Below are 18147 nucleotides of genomic sequence, written 5' to 3'. Positions count from 1 at the left end.
AGAGTAACTGGTGGTTTGTTGCAGAGGTTATTAGTGATTTTGTGGCGAATGTCTTCTTTCAATTGGTCTGCTAAATTGGTGTACTTTACAGATGATTCCAGGTCAGCAACTTGGTCAAGTTTGTTCGCGTATATGAAGTTGTAATTTAATCCCTTGTTCAGAATTTTAGTTTGCTGTTCAGTTAGTGTTTGCTTGGGATGTTCGTGATCCATTCATTTTTTGTTGGGTTAGAGTTGTTTGTATGATCTCGATTCGTGTTATTTTCGATGAAAGTTCGTGGTATTGTTTTATAATATATGTGGATGTTGCTTTTTTGATGGCTTCATTAATGGACTTGGCGTCTGTCTTTCGCTTTAGAAATGGGAAAGAATGATTTGCAGGAGGAGAGCGACTTCAACAGTGAGAGCCAACTTTCTAGTATTCGTGAAAATGATCATCATGATATTTCGCCGCCAGAGACAAAACTCAATGAGGCACTGATTTTTTTAGAACGATAATCTAATCAAACAGCAATCACACGCCCATAGCAAATTAGAGGGGGAAATTAAATATGGTCACATTAAGATGCCTCTTAAAACGATGAAAAGAGGTCGCCCAAAGGGATGTGGGCTTACTGTTATTGGCATTCCAAGAAGTAAGAAACATAAATCTGAAACTGATATAATGTTACCATTCTTTAAGTTGCCGCCTGTTGACATAACACGACTTAACCTGGACTGTTTAACAAGCAAATTTACCACTGCTGAATGTTTGAGGTTAAATGATTATCGAGCAGTCATGATATTCGCATAATGTCCATCTAATATCTGATACAATTAGGGACACTGAAAACGTTGACATTAATTGCGTTCAAGAATACTTCAAACAGAAGGGATGGTTAACAGTTCTTTCTATTCTGGAAAAAAAAACAACAAATAAATCTTTTACAAATTATGTGAGAAAGCTATAACTCAGGCACAAGAAAGTATCGCATGCTATCGGTGCCTTTTATGGTATCCTTTTCTTGTATATCACTCACAAACAAAAAAAAGCATGGAATTGGTTTTGTTATGGTTTCAAAGCAAAGTACAACTTAATTGTACAGCAAACCAGCATAAGAATGTTTAAAAACATCTTTAACTATACTCTTAAAAATAGCTACTTTGAATTACAACCATTTATGTATGTTTCAATTGAGAGTTTTTCAATTGAGACTAAGTTGGTTTTTTAACTTGGAAACTTTATAAGAAAAGCAGCTTCTTCTATTTAATAATTTTAAGGTCCTGCGTATTAGACCAGATGTAAAGTACGCCCTACCACTTCACAAAACGTTGCCGCAACTATAGAAATACAGGCATGGAAAAGACAATATTTTGGGGAGCTCATGTATTCATATATGCATGTTATATAATCTATAGAGAACAATGCATTTCAAATAACATTATGGTGGAGTATCATGCATGTATGAACATGAGCCTCTCTCTCAACTATTAATTTTCTTACGCTCATGTAGGAGTGAAACATAACAGTTGTTTTCCAGGTACATTTTACAAACAAAAAAGTGTCTTATAGGCCAGCTTAAAAATTACATACCAAGGGTTATGGCATACTTTGTTGAATTTATGTTGTGTTCATCATTGATGTAAAAATACCAAATTGTATTCAATTATATTAAAGCATCAAAAAGTACCACTAATATACGTACCATGTGTGTTTGCTCACAAATAAGCCTTACTCTAATAACTATTGAAAAATGTTTTTGAACAAAGGATCCAGGCTCTAAGAGAAATTACGCAAAAATCAAGCACTAACGACTTAAAGAATAATAATGCGCTATATGGGATGAAGATAACAAAAGTTTTTGATAAACTTAGTCAAATCACCGTGCAGTATTATACTGTAATTCCATCATCAAGCTTACTCGTTATGATGTTTCATTGGTGTCTTTCAGCTTTGCTTGAGTAACCAAACATAACAAATAACATTTCAGCCTAACACCTGATTTTTAATTCGTAAATAGAGATGTCGGAACGATAACCGTGAAAGCACAAGATCCCAAGAAGCAAGTCGCCAACCATCCTGTTTTTTTGTATTTGTATCATAAGGTACGGAACGTATATTTAGAACTTTGACTGCCGGGTATCGAAGGTAGCTTATATTTCCGATATCCGCGGCTGCCGGGCATCTATTATTTTAATAATCCTTCCCAGCTGTCGGTTAAATATTGTGAAATTAGGTCGGCACCATTGAGTTCTATAATAACTGGAGCGGCTAACTGTACTGGGGCGAGGACGCCAAAAAATGGCGGCTAACGGACGTATTTCCGCTGAAATGATCGTTTTGCAAAAAAATAATATTCTCGACCTCCACCTGGTGTTTATAGTAAATTATAAAGAATATTTCAAAAACAAACACGATTTCACGGAATATAGATATCATTAGTTCCCTATTCTCTGACGATATCTTTTTGAGCATTTCTTTTATAATGCCAACACTTCAATCGTTCAGTTGTTGCATATTGTAGTTTCCACAAAAAGGAACAAATCGCTTCTCACAGGAGAGATATTTGCTTGTTTTGCTAGTCCGTCAACGATTGAAAAGCAATCATACATGCATTTGAAAAGCCTTAAAATACATACTTAAGATCGTATTTTTTAAGACTAACTTGAATGCCAAATATACTGATGTTTTCTTGTTTTTGTTGATAAAACTGAGCATATTCTTCTGTCATTTGTTAATGCATGAAATCGTGAATATACCCATCTATTTGCAAAATAGTTTCCCTAAAGCAAAAAAGACCCTGCACACATTTTGCTCTGTGAGTAAGTATGAAAAAGAAACGATAAGCCCAAACATTACCCAAGATTTGAGGCAGAGATTGTTATGTTCTGTTTGCTGACAACATGTAGGGAAGATCAAGGAGTAAAGATGACTGGAAGATGTTAATGACCAGGCAAAGTCCTAAAAAAATAATAATGCTCCAAAGGTAATTGATTTATGATCTTCCCTATCCAGAGTTATTTAATTTGATCGTGGTCAAATTCTATGAATGGAGACATCAGATTCACTAATGATGCCTTGATTGCTTTGAAGTTAAAGTTCATGAACCAAAGAAAGATGGCAAGAACGTTTTTTTTTATGCTTAATAAAATGTCAATTTTCGAACATGTTTAATGGGACGGTCATAAAGTTTGTGTCTATGTAAACATTTGTACTGAGATTAATGATTACTCGATGCAGATGTGAAGTTCCAACTGCATAAGCCATTGGGTTTTATATAATTTAATAATTAAAACATGTCATATCTTTATCAAAATATTTTAGTTAAGTGTTGTTTGAATGTTAGTAGTATCTTTACTTGGTTTTATTGCCTTGGTATAACACATCTACTTGCACTTCATCATTCTTGTATGAAGAAAATACCAGATGTGAATACTCAGAGAACAAAATGCACCACCAACAGCTTATGAAATTTATTATTGAGGTGAAAACTGTTAATCATTCAAATTTTGCACTTATATTGCAAATATAGGAAAAACAAAACAAAGTCAAAAAGAAGGGTAGAAGTATTAAAACTACAATTGAATTGTAAACACCATTGGAAGCATAAATGTTTTGATGATTATTTGCATTTTTCCCAATTCATATATCAATACAACAAAATCAAAACGTTCTACAACTTTACAAGTATTTGATGTAGTTGCACTTCAGAACATCACAAAAAGGTTGCTTGATGTAATTTCTATACAAATTTGTTTGTTTTATTTACCAAACCTATGCAGACTTGAGTCTTTTTGAAATTTAATATGAAACTCAATTACAGAAAATCCGTAAATATCCTGAGTCTTAATATTTAATTCTTTAAAGAAGCATGTAAGAACCCTACAATTGTTGTGAAAGAAGATATTGCCCATTGCAAGAAAAGAAGCAAAATAGCAATGATAGCAAATAAGCTTACTTCTCTCTCATCAACCGTGGAGATGAATTATGTTATACTTTTTTGTATAGACTAAAGACTTTTATCAATCAAACAAGTTTGACGCTGGTAAGAAAACGACGCACATCTGCATTCAAATATGTGTAGCCGACATATAACTCTTTCGTCAATAGTTATAAATGCACCCAATAGGAGCAGATAACTGACAACCACAGTTGACTCGATGTTATGAATTCGATGTATATAATTTTTTACCTTGATTTTCATGAAAAAATTGCTTGCCGAATCCCAAACATACATATCCATTTTCCTTACTCTTTCCTCAGGAGGGAGTGGGAAATTGTAAATTTTTGGAAAAGTGGTCAATTTCGGTAAATCTCAGCGTCAAAAGATAAAATCCGCCATTTTTTGGCGTTATCACACATCTACGGCCGCGCTTGAGATAGCCGCTCCAGTTATTATAGAACTCGATGGTCGGCACTAGATCATGGTTAACTTACACACGCGCCCACATATTATTCTTATTATGTCAGCGGTAAGTAACAATTGACGAATATTCATGTTTTCCTTAAACGAATGACTTTTACCGCACTACATATTGCGCTTGCTATGGCAATAAGGCAAATTGGCAATAGAGAAAGCGAGAAAAGATTATAAATGTCTCAATTCATTTTTGGTCAGATATACTTTTTTTGAAATGTCTGCCTTGCAGAAATAATGGTTTGACAGTACTTTACAATATAATAACCGCACTTGATAATATGAGAAACGCGACTTGCAGAATCACTCGACCTAAGGAGAACAATGCAATGATATATAGTTTAAATGGACTGCATTTGTATTATAGATATAATATTAAATATTTTCCTGTTACTTGTAGTACTAAAATAAATTATCATAGATACAACATACATGATAAACGCACCCATCTAGATTCGTATTTTCAATTTTTTTCCCAAACTTCCTGCATTATAAAACCAAGTTTGTGTGTTTAATGTGTTTCACCACTTGTCCGTACATGCTTGTAATTTTCTGATTTGATTTAATGCATATGTGTGGTAACTTTTATAACTTTGTTAAAATTATTGCCTGGAAATTTTGAAAAGCCATTATCTCCAGCAGTGCCATCCACACAGTGAACTGCAGTCTAACGTAAGTGCTCATTAAATGAAATGGATGTTTGTCAATTGAGCATATTCATTTATCACGAAAAATAGATAGATGATCATAGTAAGGTGCAGCCTGATTGAATGTTGAGTTGTGGTGTCAGTCACAGTAGCTAATTTATATATGTTCCTGAAAATACTTTACAATAAGAAAAGGTAACAATATTTCTTAACATGTAACACTGGGTGTTCTTTACATTCATCTCTGGCAAAAATTTTCACATTGAATCTCTAAGCACTAAAAAATATTCTATTATGGAAAAACAGATTTTTCAGAAAAATCTCTGAGCATATGATTCCTTCCATTGTCAAAGGCTTTTTGAACAGTTTAAAAGCCTCCACCTGCTTTTGTTATGGTTGTGGCATAGACCCAAAGCTGTGGAACATAACTTGCCTTACATGCACATCTCTCAAATAGTGACATGTAATTGTAAAATCATTGTATGATGTCATTATGTTTGCAAACAATATTACCACTTAACATGAATAAGATTGTTTATCAATTTTATAAACTAAAAATCGGCTTTGTCAAGTTGTGGTGCTCTGTCCTCCACTTTGACCATCTCATCATTTCATAAAGAATACGACATTCCAAGTAAAAACATCAAGATGGAAACGCCAAATCATTTTACTGTAAAAAGCTCATCATCCACATATCAAGTTTTTCTGAGATCAAACGACCAAAAGATTTCTTGCCAAGGTCTTCATTACAGGAGTCGGAAGATGCCTTGTAAAAACATCTGTGCTGTTGTTCAACAACAAAATGTTGGGTGGGAATCAATTGATGTAAATTTTTCCAATCATCTGCTATTTACTTTAGATCCCCATATAATTCGACCAAAAGCCAATATAAGCCCAACTCAGACTTTTATCAAATATTAATCACTGCCAGGAAACTTTGCGTAATGTCCTAATTATGAAAAAGCTCATTCTTCTAACTGTTTTCTTACAACAACGGATTATTGCTCCAACTCAATCCAAAATGTTAGAAATAAAGTGTGTTCAAAAAGTCAAACAAATTCATTATAAGCTTTAGATTTTGGATAATGAGAAAGTTTTGGACAAAACCCTGGAGATGTTAGAAGAGGTAATACAATACACAAGAAAAATCATCCTGAAGAAAATGGAATTTCATTGAAAAACATTTCTTTATCCTCAAAAAGAAACAAATTTCAAAGTGTAGGTCACAATCTGCTTTGCTAATACGAAAATACAAGAGGTGTCCAGTTAACTAGTGGGAAGAGCAGCTTATTGAAAAAGTTAAGATTGAAGTATATGAAGAGAAGCTTGGAAAACAAGAGAAGCATGAGAAACGCAAAGTACAAGTAATTAATGAGCAACTAGTAAAAAAGATGAAACTGAACAACATTGAGGAAATTAAAAATTCTGAGGAGTGTTAGGTAGATATTCAAGGAAGAAAGTTTTCATATGCTCAGAAAGACGTGCTTCTAAATTTAATGGATGGCTTTCAGATGAACATTTTGCTGCATTACAAAAAATGAATAGGTGATCTTGGTGCCGATGTGGGAGGTCACAAGAAAAATCATCCTGAACACAGTTGTAGCAGTCACATACAGCGACAAATTCATAAATATTCCTGAAAATATCACCATGCAATTCAATGTCACAATATTGGTCACGACTGGGTGGTTTCTAAATCTATAACTGGTGAAATAGTAGTCTTTGAATCTATGAGTACCAACCTGAATTCATCATTAAAAAGGCAATTTCAGAATGTTTACAAAAACTTTCAAGAATAGGATGGTTCTTTAAATGTCAAAGTAATTCTCCAACAACATTAAAACGATCATAAGATTGTGATCTTTTTGCTGTGGGAAATGCTGTTGCATTGGCTAATGATGTGAACCCTAGCTCTGTTACCAAGCTGCAGGAGAAAATGCGAGTGCATTTGGTCAAATGCTTAGAAGAACTTCCAAAATAACTTCTCGAATTAGTGTTCTTTTAAACTCAAAATATACCATACGCAAAGTTGCTCAAGTAATTGGCTTGCTAGTTTCTTGCTCTCCTGCAGTAAGATATGGCGAGTGCCATTACAGATCAATTGAGAATGACAAAATACAAGCTCTGAAACAATCTCAAAGGAATCTTGATATGTGCATGGCTTTATCCTCTGAATCAATTGGCGAATTAAATTGGTGGCGATCATCACTACCAAATGCAAAGTATTTCGTTCATACTCTGGCGATAGATGTAGTAGTTCACTCAGATGCCTCACTTTCCGGTTGGGGTGGTGTATTGTGGAACCAGAAAATTTGTGGATTTTGGACTAATTCGGAAAGGTCAAAGCATATCAACTATCTAGGACTTCTAGCTGCCTATTTTGTTTTCAAATATTTTCATTGTTTTCTTGCTGACAAACATGTTAAAATTAATATTGATAACACCATTGCTGTCTCCGTTATTAACAATAAAGCACAAGTCATAGTGGATCCTGTAATGATGCTGCCCGTAGCATTCGATATTTTGTGAACACAATAATATGTTGTTAACGGCAGCGTATATACCATGGACGCAGACATAAGTAAGTCGATAAAGAATCACAAAATAAAAATATTGACACTGAATGGATGCTTAATCCTACGTGTTGGTCAACAACTCTGACGCAACTTGCTTTCTTTCCTGACACTGATTTCATCTTCAAGTTGCTCGCTACGTTTCTTATAGACGACATCCCTACGCCGATGCTATTGATTCCTTTACTATAAACTGGAAAAATAGAGATTTCTATTGTATTCCCACATTAAGCTTTATACTGCAAGCCATCCGCAAGATAATTGAAGAGAAGGCCAGGGGAATTTTAGTTGTTCCGGACTGGCCAATTTAGAGTTGGTACCCATTTTTAGTACAAATATTGGAGAAACCGCCTTAACTTTTTTTCACTGGAAACCGACTTACTAATTCTGCCTTCTCATCCCAACTCGAGCTCTAATGATCGTTCAAAATATACTCTCACAAATCTTTTTTGAACGAATAAACAAGATGTCTTCGCCTTCGATATGTATATTTTACTGAAGTATGATTGACATGTTTTTCTTTTCTACTGTGCATTTATAATTATTAGTCTAATGTTTCTTACACTCCCCAGGGTTGACATAATAAAATGTTGTCAACAAACAAAACAAAAAAAAAACAAAACTATTTTTAGCTAAGAATGTACAGTTGCTTAGAACTTGTTTGTATTCTGCAATCTTCGCAATTTTCCTGTTATTCCCGCGCTGCGTTGTGGTCGATCAGTTGGACGGAGCACTAGTTCTCCTTCGCCATTCTTATCGCTCTCTACTCTTTCGTTACTGTCTTCTTCCCGATGAATCTCAATTGGAATAAGTTGCCTGATAGAACGTCGCAACAAGTGTGAATGACTAGAGTCTCCATGAAGGACTCTGACTTGTGCAGCTCGTGTAATTCCGTCGCCACCTTGTAACAATTGTTCAACTTTCTCCACCTTCCAAAAGATACGTTTTGTTTGATCGTTGCGAATAATGACGATATTTCTAACTGCTATTTCGAAATTTTTATTACCTCTTGATTTTGAAGTGTATTGCTCTCGTAAGGCTAAAACATACCCGTTTCTCCATTGAAGAGTAAAACGTTGCAGCAAATTTTTGTGATGTTTCGCCTTTCTCGTCAAAGAATGATAGGTGCTCTGAATTTCAAAGTGCTCACTGTTTGGCAAGGTCGTTATTTGTCTTCCATACACCAAGTGCGACGGGCTTAGCGGAAGAGATACAGCTTCTTCATCGTCGTACACGTAGGTTAGGGGTCATGCTTTTATTACGTCCTCGATTTCAACCACAATAGTATGCAACTCGTCGTAGGTTAGATTGGTTCTACCAACTACCTTTCGCTGCGGATGTTTCACGCTTCGAATCAAACGTTCCCAGAAGCCTCCCCACCAAGGGGCCTTTTCGACGATAAATTGCCATGTAATATGATGGTTTGCAAGATAGCGTAACAACTCCTCAGAACGACATAACTTGCAAATTTCTAAAAATGCACCTTGGAAAGTCTTAGCATTATCGGATATGAGAAGATATGGCAGTGCTCGTCGACTAGCGTATCTGCGGAACGCGCGGAGAAAGGCTGGAACGCTTAAGGAAGGAGTGAGCTCCAGATTAATGGCTCTAGTAGACGCACAAGTAAACAATAGAATATACAACTTTGTTGGATTATCCGACAAATTATTCCTTTCGCTACTCTCTCGTATGAACAACGGTCTGGCAAAGTCCAAACCTACGTTTGTGAAAGGGGGATCATCCGACACTCTGCTAACAGGAAGATCTGGAGGTAGCGTTCCCCCATAAGGAAGACCTTCGGCTTTACAAAAAACGAAACATTTCCTGACTATGTTCTTTACTGCTTCTCGACCACGGATTATCCAAAAATGCTCTCTAATGGTTGTTAGTGTATCACAAATCCCGCTGTGCTTCACATTGTGCTGAAACTCGCATATTAATAACTGCACAAATCTTGATTCCTTTGGAAGCAATACAGGAGTTCTGCTCTCCAGATCCAGCGATGAATTCTTCAGTCTCCCATGGCACCGCAGCACGTGATCACCGTCAAGAAATAGCCCAAATTGCTTAACATAAATGGGTATTGAAGAATTCACATTCTTTGACAGAAGGAATAATATTTCCTTTTCAAAGGATAGTTGTTGAATAGACCTTATCCATAGCAGCTGCACCTTCCTTATTTCGTCTGAGCTTAGTTCTTCTGAGGTTGTGAGTTTGTTTGTTGTTCGCTCGCACCGTGGCATCTTCTTTAACATGTTGATGAATCTCATTACATAAGCAGTTGTTCGAAGAAGTTTCTTCATGGAGCTATAACGAGTAATGTCGATTGCTTTGTTAAGATCTGGCATGGCTCGTTGTTTGATTTCATTCGAAACTAGTGATCTTACGACATTCGGATGCTCTTTCACAATTTCCCTCAGAATTCGTCACTTTGTGAGAGGTTGCCAACTGGACGTTTTGGCCACTATTCTTCGCCCCTTGCCAAGAATTTGGGTCCATTGAACCATAAGGAAGTATTCGAAAGTAGTTGCCCAGAAATATCTCGTGAGGGTAAATCTGCAGGATTAAGTGATCCAGGACAAAAGTTCCAAGATTCTGTCAACGAAATACTTCGAATCTTGTTCACTCGATGCTGCACGAATGGCTTCCATGCCTGATCGTTTCGTATCCAGTGAAGTGCTGTCATCGAATCAACTCGATAAAAAAACTTCCAGACTCCACTTGAGTGCCTTTAACAAAGACTCTACTAACTTCGCTAGTACAGTCGCTGCCACCAGCTCTAAACGGGGAATCGTTTGCTTTTTCACTGGTGCGACCTTTGTTATTGAAGTGATTAATTTCACGTCGATGGCACCATTCTCATAGACTGTTCTTACATAGACAACAACACTAATTGCACTTTTAGATGCATCACTGAATCCATGAACTTGTGTGGTAAAGTATTTCGTTTGGGGTATATAATAGCACCTCGATACACGAACATCATTTAGAAACTTTAACTCTGACATTAAAATGGTCCACTGTTCACGTAGATTGCCATGCAGTTCAAAGTCCCATCCCAGTCTATCCAAGTACATGATTTGAAACAGAATCTTGAGCCTTATCGTAAAAGGACACAAGAATCCAAGGGGATCGAAGATTTTAGATGACCATTTCAACAACGATCGCTTTGTGACAGGTAAAGAATTGGCGTACTCGATTATTTCAGTCAAATTGAATAGAAATGTGTCCTCCACCATATCCCACACCATTCCTAGTACCTTGACTTGAGTGGGTTCCGTGAGCCGGGACTCTTTTGCAATTGTCGACTTTGTAAAGGACTGATCATCTTGAGTAACACTTGACTTGTCACTAATCAAGCTAAAATTCTTGTTACCTTCTAACGCTTCAATAGACTTTACTACGTTACTGGAATTTGAGTTCCTTTTGCCAAGTTGAATCCACCCTTTGCCATCAACTGCTTTGTTCCCTTGTATATTTGCATGATGAAACTTCGAATGATGAAACTTCGAATAAAGTGTTTCTGTCTTCAGATGTCATTTTGAGTTGGAAAAAGCAGTGTGGGGTTTTTGAAGTTATTGATGAATGTCAAAAATTACTTTAAGCATAATTTTTGACGCATATGAAAATAAATATGTTGTTGTAATTTACCATTCTCTGGCTTTATTTAACTTTAAAACACAACTTAAAATACTACAAAACAATAATATGGCGGATTATATATAAGAATGAGTACCGCTGGTCTGAAGTACCGCAGATAGTGGCACAGGGGACCAATACCAATAAAACAATAATATAACATTCTCCCTCCCTTAAACAGAACTGATAATAACACTTATGAGTTCAAAGTTTAGAGTCTATTCGTCTTCAAAACCATAACGGGTTGGTGGTTTTACGACACGCACTGAGCGTCTCAGAGGGGTATGTTGCTGTCCCAATTCATTTCAAATACTCTCCTTCTCAACTGCTTGATGCTCAGCCGGAACATGTGCATGGTCCTTTCCCTCTGCAATGGGGGCACGGTGGCAGGGGTGGTGTGATTGTGATCTGGGGGCCATGGCGCCAGATCTCTCAGTGATACCGTTGATTATCTGCCGTCCAAATATTTAATATTGGCATAAGTAGGGTTAGCTTCCTTCAACTCTACCTGGTCAACAAGTGGATCATTCTTGCTTGTTCTCACATACCGGCGGAGCAGAACCGGTCCGGGGGACTGTAACCAGGTGGGAAGTGAAGTACCATGTGTCGAACGGCGTTGGAAGCCAAAAAACCTCTCATGTGGAGTTGAGTTGGTGGCAGTGGAGAGGAGAGACCTTGCTGAATGAAGCGCGTCAGGGAGTACCATTTCCCATTTACTGTCCGGCAGGCTTGCTGACTTGAGAGATAATCGAATAGCATTCCACACTATACCGTTGTAGCATTCTACTTGGCCATTGCCTATCGGGTGGTAGGGTGTAGTTCGGCTCGTGGCGATGCCTCTCTGAGAGAGGTATTCTTTAAGTTCCTGGGACATGAATGAGGCACCTCGGTCTGAATGGATAAAGCCTGGCGTCCCACACAGAGTGAATAACTGATCCAAGCATCTGATAACGGTTGATGAACTCATGTTTGGGCAGGCGAAAGCAAAAGGGAAGCGTGAATACTCATCCACGACTGTTAGCATATAGGGATAATTAATAGTCGTAGGTAGTGGACCTTTAAAGTCCACGCTGAGTCGCTCCATAGGTCGGGTAGCCTTGATGAGGACTCCTGGCTGTGGTTTGTAAAATTGGGGCTAGAGCTCAGCACAGACCCTACAACTAGAACACACCCTCTTAACTTCTTCTGTAGAGTAAGGGAGGTTTTTCGACCTTATGAAATGTAACATTCGAGTGACACCTGGGTGGCGTAGAGCAGCGTGTATCTCAGTAAGGCTAGCTGCAGGTATGGAAGCTGAGAAAGCCCGGGTAAATGAGTCGGGAGCAGCGTTATCCTTACCGGGCCGGTATTTTATGGTGTAGCTAAAAGAGGCCAGTTCTAGCCTCCAGTCCTGGATTTTATTGCTCTTTACTTTGGTGCATCTTCGGTTGTCAAACATGAAGGCGACTGACTGCTGATCGGTTTTGAGTGTAAAATGTCTATTTGCAAGAAAATGTTGCCACTTCCTGACAGCTTCAATTATGGCCATTGCTTCCTTCTCTACCGCAGGATAGTGGAGCTGACTCCCTTGGAGGGTCTTGGACATAAACGCGACAGGTCTGCCTCCTTGATTTATTGTAGCAGACAGGGCAGTTTCTGACGCATCAGTCTCTACAACGAAGGGAAGGCTCTCGTCAATAGAGTGTAAAGACGCTTTCTGCAGCTCCTCCTTCAGCATTGTGAATGCATTCAGGGCATCGCCATCAAGTGGAAATGAGGTTGCTTGTAGTAGCGGTTGTACTTTGTCAGAATAGTTTGGTATCCATTTTGCGTAGTATGCAAACATACCGATAACTCTTTTCAAGGATTTGGAATTTTCTGGAGGAGGGAAGCTTTTAAGTGGACGAAGCCTTTCCTGGTATGGGGAGATGACACCATTCGCTATACAGTTACTAAGTAGATTGAAAGCAGACTTGGACTCTACTGTCTTGTTTTCATTCAGAGTGAGGTTTCGGCGCTTTACAGCCTCTCTGAATTTCCTCACATTTTCGTCATGCCCGAACTGATCGTAGCCTGCAACAGTTATATTATCGAGGTAAGGAAATGTATTTTCAGGCCCTCCTCTTCTACGAACTTGTCCATCGCTCTTTGGAAAACTGCGACGCCGTTGGTTACTCCAAAGGGGATGCGACAGAACTGGTAAAGCTTACCATTGGCCTCGAAACCGGTAAATTTTCCGTCGGCTTTCTTGATCGGTACCTGGTGATAGGCACTCCTTAAGTCGAACTTTGAGAACACTCTATATGAAGCTAGGTTGTTGACCATGTTGTCGATACGGGGTAACGGGTATGCATCGAGTTCCGTGTAGAGGTTGACGGTTTGAGAATAATCAATGCAAAGCCGCTTCTTGTGTCGTTGTAGTGGGTCCTTTGATACGACGACTTGAGCCCTCCAGGGCGAGGTGCTAGGTTCGATTATGCCTTCAACGAGTAGGTGGTTAATTTCTTGTTTGATAAATTCCTGGTCCTCCCTGCTGAATTGCCGCGACTTGCTTGCGATAGGCTTACATTCGGGGAGGAGGTTCGCGAAGAGGGATGGTTCCTCAATAGATGCTGCTGCAAGAGCACATACAGGTACCCGTTGGGTACTTTATGTTCGGGCTTTTCCCCACCGAACTCAATGACAACACTTTTATGTTCCCTTTGAAAGTCCTGGCCAAGAATGATATCACTACAGAGATCCTTCAGTACCCCTAGACGTACAGATGAATAACACTGGTGGCCTAGTTCGATGTCAACAAAGCAATGGCCAAGAACTTTGGCTTTAAGTGATGTGAGAACCATAGACAAACTGTCATCTGACTTGAGTAATTTGAGGTTGAGCTGGTTAGCTACCTTGTCGTTGATGTAGCTATCTGAACTCCCAGAGTCAGCAAGGGCAGTAAGAACAGTACTGTTCACACTGACTTTGGTGGATGCTTGCATAAGGCTCTTTGGACAGGCGGCACTTATGGAGCAGAGTGAGGCAGATCTTATTGATGCTGTAGTGTTAGTCCCTTTTACAGCCTGAGACTGGCAAACTTTAGCGTAATGGCCAGTTTTACCACAATTGGTGCAGACACAACTGCGTGCAGGGCACTCCTTTCTATTGTGAATAGGGCCGCCACAGAAATAACACTTTCTTTGGGGTTTGACTGCTGCTGACACATGGTTATCACTTAGTAAAGGATCCTCACCACCACTTTCAGTAGAAATAGAAGCTGCCGAGTTTTCGGTTGGAGCATAGGCTTCAGACTTTTTCTGGGCTAAGTCTAACGCGTTGGCCTGACCAAACGCCGTCTTCAAGTCGAGTTGCCTGTTCTCCAGAAGTCGTTGGCGGATTAGTGGCGATAGAAGATCATTAATAAATGAGTCACGGACTAATTCCTCCCTATACTGTTTTGCAGTCACACTTCTGACGTTACAATCCTTGCTTAACCTTTTAAGTTCCTGTAAGAGCTCTGTAAGCGAATCACCAGGCTTTTGGCGCCTTGTAGCAAGTAGATGGTGCGCAAATATTTCATTCGGAGGCTTGATATAGAGATTATTTAGTGCTTCAATAGACGAGTCGAAGTCCTGACAATCTTCGATGTAATCGTAAACGCTGTGAGAGACATAATTGATGAGAGTACGGTGTTTGTTTGAGGCTTTATCGCCGCATTCTTGAATGAAATTGTTAAACGTTCGAAGACAATGTTTCCACTCTTTCGCGGCTGACGACGAATTTGGGTCCAAGTCGAGACGTTGCGGTTTCAATATCGTTTCCATATTGAGGAATTAAAATAAAGTTAAATAAATTGTTGTAATTTACCATTCTCTGGCTTTATTTAACTTTAAAACACAACTTAAAATACTACAAAACAATAATATGGCGGATTATATATAAGAATGAGTACCGCTGATCTGAAGTACCGCAGATAGTGGCACAGGAGACCAATACCAATAAAACAATAATATAACATATGTCTTGGAACAAAGATCTTTTATTGAAGCATTTATTAAAGTATTAAAAAAATATTTGGATGAAAATGATGATAATCATCAACATTTTGAACAAATGAAACTACTTATGAACAGTAATGATGAAAAAATATTTTTTTATTTAGCTGACTAGCTTCAACATGTGTGTATATATAACTTACCCTTTCCAAAAATCAGATTGATGGAAAAATGTTTAGTATACTGAAGCATCAATATATGTTTAATAATTGTATACACTCTAAAAAAATTGCCCTTTTTATTTTAAATGTTATGAAAGATTTTACACATGTCATCATTGTCATAATAAAGATCATTTTTGCAATAAAATAGTCAATCCAAAAGATATTTCCTGGATAATGTGTAATTATTGTGGATTTGAGCAAGGATTTCGACAGTATTGTATCAACTGTAAGAAAAAGTGGGCTGAATATTTTTGTAACGAATGTAAGGTTTACGATTATTATTCGAGAAATCCTTATCATGGTGTAAAATGTGGTATTTATAGAATTAACTTACATAGATTATTGCATTGTGATACATGTGGATTGTGTTTCAAAAAGAAAAAAGGAAAAAATCAATATCATATATGCAAAAAGATACTGTACACGATAAATGTATGATATGTTTGGAAGATACATTAACTGCATTTGGACTATTAAAATGTGGTCACAAATACATCTTGATTGTTTGAGACAATTTTCATTAAATGTGTTTTCTAACTGTCCGATATGTAGAGGTGAGTTATTAACACCAACTCTCATCCCATCAATTAAACGAGCATCTTTAAGAACCGTGTCTGGTACAATCTGATACTATCCTCATTAAAATACAAAAACATTAATTTTTGTTATATGAAGTATTATAAGAAGTATTATATGAAGTATATACAAATTGATATATATAAGAGAATTTTAAGACATTTTTCAAAAAAAATACTCCATTGTGTTGTTTAAATTAATTTCTTGGTTGTGTTCTTTTAATTGATCAAGTAACTTTTTTCTTCTCTCAAATAGATCAATTAAAAAATTTACTTCTTCCTCATTTTTACATATGATATTTCCTTTTATAAGTGAATAAAACTGTCTACTAACACAAATTTGTTCGGCGTTTAAATATAACATATAGCAAGAGTATTCAGGATATTGACCGATTTCGTTGTTGTATTCTTCAAGTTTAATTTTTTGGTTGGACGTCCTCCATTTTTTTACACTTTCAGTAACATCCATTAGCTGTCTTTTTTTCCTAGCCATTCATTAGTATTATGAGGAGGGTTTGTAAATACTTGATCGGGATGAGCAAATCCTTGATCTTGATTCACAGTATTATTATTAGGAGAAGTAGTAATTCCTTTATCTTGATTAAATTCAACGTCTTCAAGTTCTCTTAGTATAGTGCGCGGTCCGGGGATATTGAGTATTAAAAAAATATGTACTTGGTGACATAATACGTGTAATTGAGATTGGAGACTTGATATTCATAACAGTTGTATTTTTTTTTTGTAGGAGAATTTTTTTATGAATATACATTATTATTATGGGTAAAGGCAGTTATTTTTGAATATCATGATGATAAGTATTCAATCGAGTTTTACCATCACTTTTTTCTGTATCTTCATCCATGGGTTGTGGAGAATCTGGTGATGGTGATGCACGATTTTGATTTTCGATGCAGGTTCTCTCAGAATTTGTCTCAGTGTTTTTCTCAGTACTTATCCAATTCAGTATTGGTGTTTGTAGAGAAACATATTCATCATTCTCTTGAAATTGATTTTCTTCTTGAAAATGATTTTCGTCTTGAACTTGATTTCTTTTTGATTTTCTTTTCATATTTTTTCTTTATATTTATTTCTCTTTATAAACATTTCTAAAACGTTTTTTGTTTCTTATAAGAGAAAGTAAAATTTTTTTGTATAAATCGTTTGATTCCATTTTTCTTGATAATAAAGAAATTTTTAACGAGCACGCATACAACTCGAATTTAATATAAAAAATTGTATTTCCTTTCATTTCATCCATTTATGTTATGATTAACCCATGGTTGAACTTGCTACATACCCTTGGTTGTGTTTGGTACAATCTGATACTATTTTTGCTTAAATATTCAACAGATATTCAAGGTTTGAATGATGAATTGAAAGAGAAGCTAGCGCAAAATGAAACAAGTCATATTGAATATTTAAAAGATATTCAAGTTTTGCAAGATGAATGCGATTGTTTAAACAATTCGTTAACTGATTATGAAAAAATAAAAGAATATCCTCAAGTAAAGCTAATATTAGCACAAGCTAAGTTGGACGAAGAACTTCAAAATTGAAGTGAGTGTGATATCAAAAAACGATGACAGACGAATTAAAGGGTACTGAGACAAAGTGAAATATTATTCTGAATAAATTTAATATAGTTTGTGAAGTATTTTGTTTAAACGATAAAATGTAGTTGTTCTTCATTTTTGGTTATATCAACATCTAAAAAAATAAAATCTAAGTAATATTTACATTTATAATTACGTTTTCCTTTTTTCTTTTTTTTTTCTTGTTTTTGTTTTTTCTTTAGTTCATTTAATTTCATGTCGTGTTCCAATTGTCTTTGTCTTGATTTGCTGACTTCTTCAAATGTAATTGTTTCTTTATCAATCAAGTCTATCATTTCATCACAAACTTCTCTCGTTATGTGGTTGTATATTCTTTTTTTTTCTATTCTGTTGTTTAAGTTTTGCTTGACGTCTTCTGTATCGCAATATTTTTTCCTTTTGAAATTTTCCCATTTTTCTTTGTTTGCTTTCACTGTTTGTTTCTTACTGCTTTCGCGATAAGTGTGTGTTTGCAAGTGAAGTAGATGAAATAAATGCTTCAACTTTATAGATCAATTTTTTTGTGCAAATATAACCTTGTGACC

At 36.7% G+C, this 18147-nt stretch overlaps 2 protein-coding genes across 2 annotated transcripts; both read right to left on the bottom strand.

Moving 5' to 3' along the window:
- Positions 1 to 8863: 8863 nt before the first annotated feature.
- On the bottom strand, positions 8864 to 9964 carry LOC124457083. The gene has a single exon (XM_047007374.1). It carries the CDS (start codon positions 9962 to 9964, stop codon positions 8864 to 8866), a length of 1101 nt encoding a protein of 366 aa, XP_046863330.1.
- A 342-nt stretch (positions 9965 to 10306) lies between these two features.
- Positions 10307 to 15040, bottom strand: LOC124457082. The gene is made up of 4 exons (XM_047007373.1): positions 13906 to 15040; positions 13445 to 13849; positions 12427 to 13307; positions 10307 to 11107 (listed from the first exon to the last, which is right to left on the bottom strand). Exons 1-4 carry the CDS (start codon positions 15038 to 15040, stop codon positions 10307 to 10309), a joined length of 3222 nt encoding a protein of 1073 aa, XP_046863329.1.
- Positions 15041 to 18147: the final 3107 nt, after the last annotated feature.

The sequence above is a fragment of the Xenia sp. Carnegie-2017 genome, unplaced genomic scaffold (assembly GCF_021976095.1).
Source record: "Xenia sp. Carnegie-2017 unplaced genomic scaffold, XeniaSp_v1 HiC_scaffold_6, whole genome shotgun sequence".
Classification (NCBI taxonomy): domain Eukaryota; kingdom Metazoa; phylum Cnidaria; class Anthozoa; order Malacalcyonacea; family Xeniidae; genus Xenia; species Xenia sp. Carnegie-2017.
The sequence above is the reverse complement of the archived record's forward strand: the minus strand, read 5'-3'. Positions and strand labels throughout refer to the sequence as shown.

What these genes read in the sequence shown, in the direction of transcription:
- LOC124457083 (XM_047007374.1), bottom strand. Translation starts at nt 9,964, where the DNA reads ATGCCAGATCTTAACAAAGCAATCGACATTACTCGTTATAGCTCCATG.
- LOC124457082 (XM_047007373.1), bottom strand. Translation starts at nt 15,040, where the DNA reads ATGGAAACGATATTGAAACCGCAACGTCTCGACTTGGACCCAAATTCG. An exon ending in AAGTGTTGTCATTGAGTTCG is followed by an intron (nt 13,850 to 13,905) that starts GTGGGGAAAAGC and finishes GTGCTCTTGCAG; the next exon opens with CAGCATCTATTGAGGAACCA. An exon ending in CTACAGAAGAAGTTAAGAGG is followed by an intron (nt 11,108 to 12,426) that starts GTGTGTTCTAGT and finishes CATCATTCGAAG; the next exon opens with TTTCATCATGCAAATATACA.